Source organism: Tupaia chinensis, unplaced genomic scaffold (assembly GCF_000334495.1).
Source record: "Tupaia chinensis unplaced genomic scaffold, TupChi_1.0 Scaffold000113_1, whole genome shotgun sequence".
NCBI classification, from domain to species: Eukaryota; Metazoa; Chordata; class Mammalia; order Scandentia; family Tupaiidae; genus Tupaia; species Tupaia belangeri.
The window spans coordinates 7452227-7453015 of NW_006159577.1; the positions used below are offsets into that span (position 1 = coordinate 7452227).

At 52.7% G+C, this 789-nt stretch overlaps 1 protein-coding gene across 1 annotated transcript in view; it reads left to right on the forward strand.

The window, feature by feature from the left end:
- Positions 1–490, forward strand: part of LOC102502188 (small nuclear ribonucleoprotein-associated proteins B and B') — an 849-nt gene extending 359 nt beyond the window's left edge. The window contains exon 1 of the mRNA XM_027770132.1: positions 1–490. This exon is cut by the window's left edge and continues 359 nt beyond it. Within this exon, the coding sequence (XP_027625933.1) occupies positions 1–377 (377 nt within the window). The 3' untranslated portion in view covers positions 378–490.
- The last annotated feature ends 299 nt before the right edge of the window (positions 491–789 follow it).

Here is a 789-nt window from a genome sequence, read left to right on the forward strand (position 1 = left end):
CTGCTGGTTTTCCTATGCCCCAGGCTCCTGCAGGACTTGCTGGCCCAGTCCGTGGGGTTGGTGGTCCATCCCAACAGGTGATGACCCCACAGGGGAGAGGCACTGTTGCAGCTGCCGCAGCTGCCACCACAGCAAGTATAGCACAGGCCCCAACTCAGTATCCACCCGGCCGTGGGGGTCCTCCCCCACCTATGGGCCGAGCGGCACCTCCTCCAGGCATGATGGGCCCGCCTCCTGGTATGAGGCCTCCCATGGGTCCCCCAATGGGGATCCCCCCTGGAAGAGGGACTCCAATGGGGCCCCCTCCGGGGATGTGGCCCCCTTCCCTGGGGATGCGAGGGCCCCCTCCCCCGAGAATGCGCCCACCAAGGCCCTAGACTCATCTTGGCCCTCCTCAGCTCCCTGCCTGTTTCCCGTAAGGCTGTACATAGTCCTTTTATTTCCTTGTGGCCTATGAAACTGGTTTATAATAAACTCTTAAAATACTCTATAAAAAAAATTTTTTTTTAAATTTAAAAAGTCATGACGTGTTTTCCTAGGCGAAATGTGTCATGACTTTTGTGATGACCCAGTTCATCCTGAACTACAGGAAGGAATATGGGCTTGGGGCTTCTGGGGGTTGGAGGTGAAGACAAATTCTACAAGGTTGAGAACAAGTACTGTATTGCTTGTTATGCAGATGAAAAGTCTCTCAGATAGTATAAGTCTCAGAGTAGCTCCCTTCCTATTACCTTTCGTAATAAAAATTCCTGGGTCAGCTCTGTAGTGCAACAGTTAAGTGCTGCACAA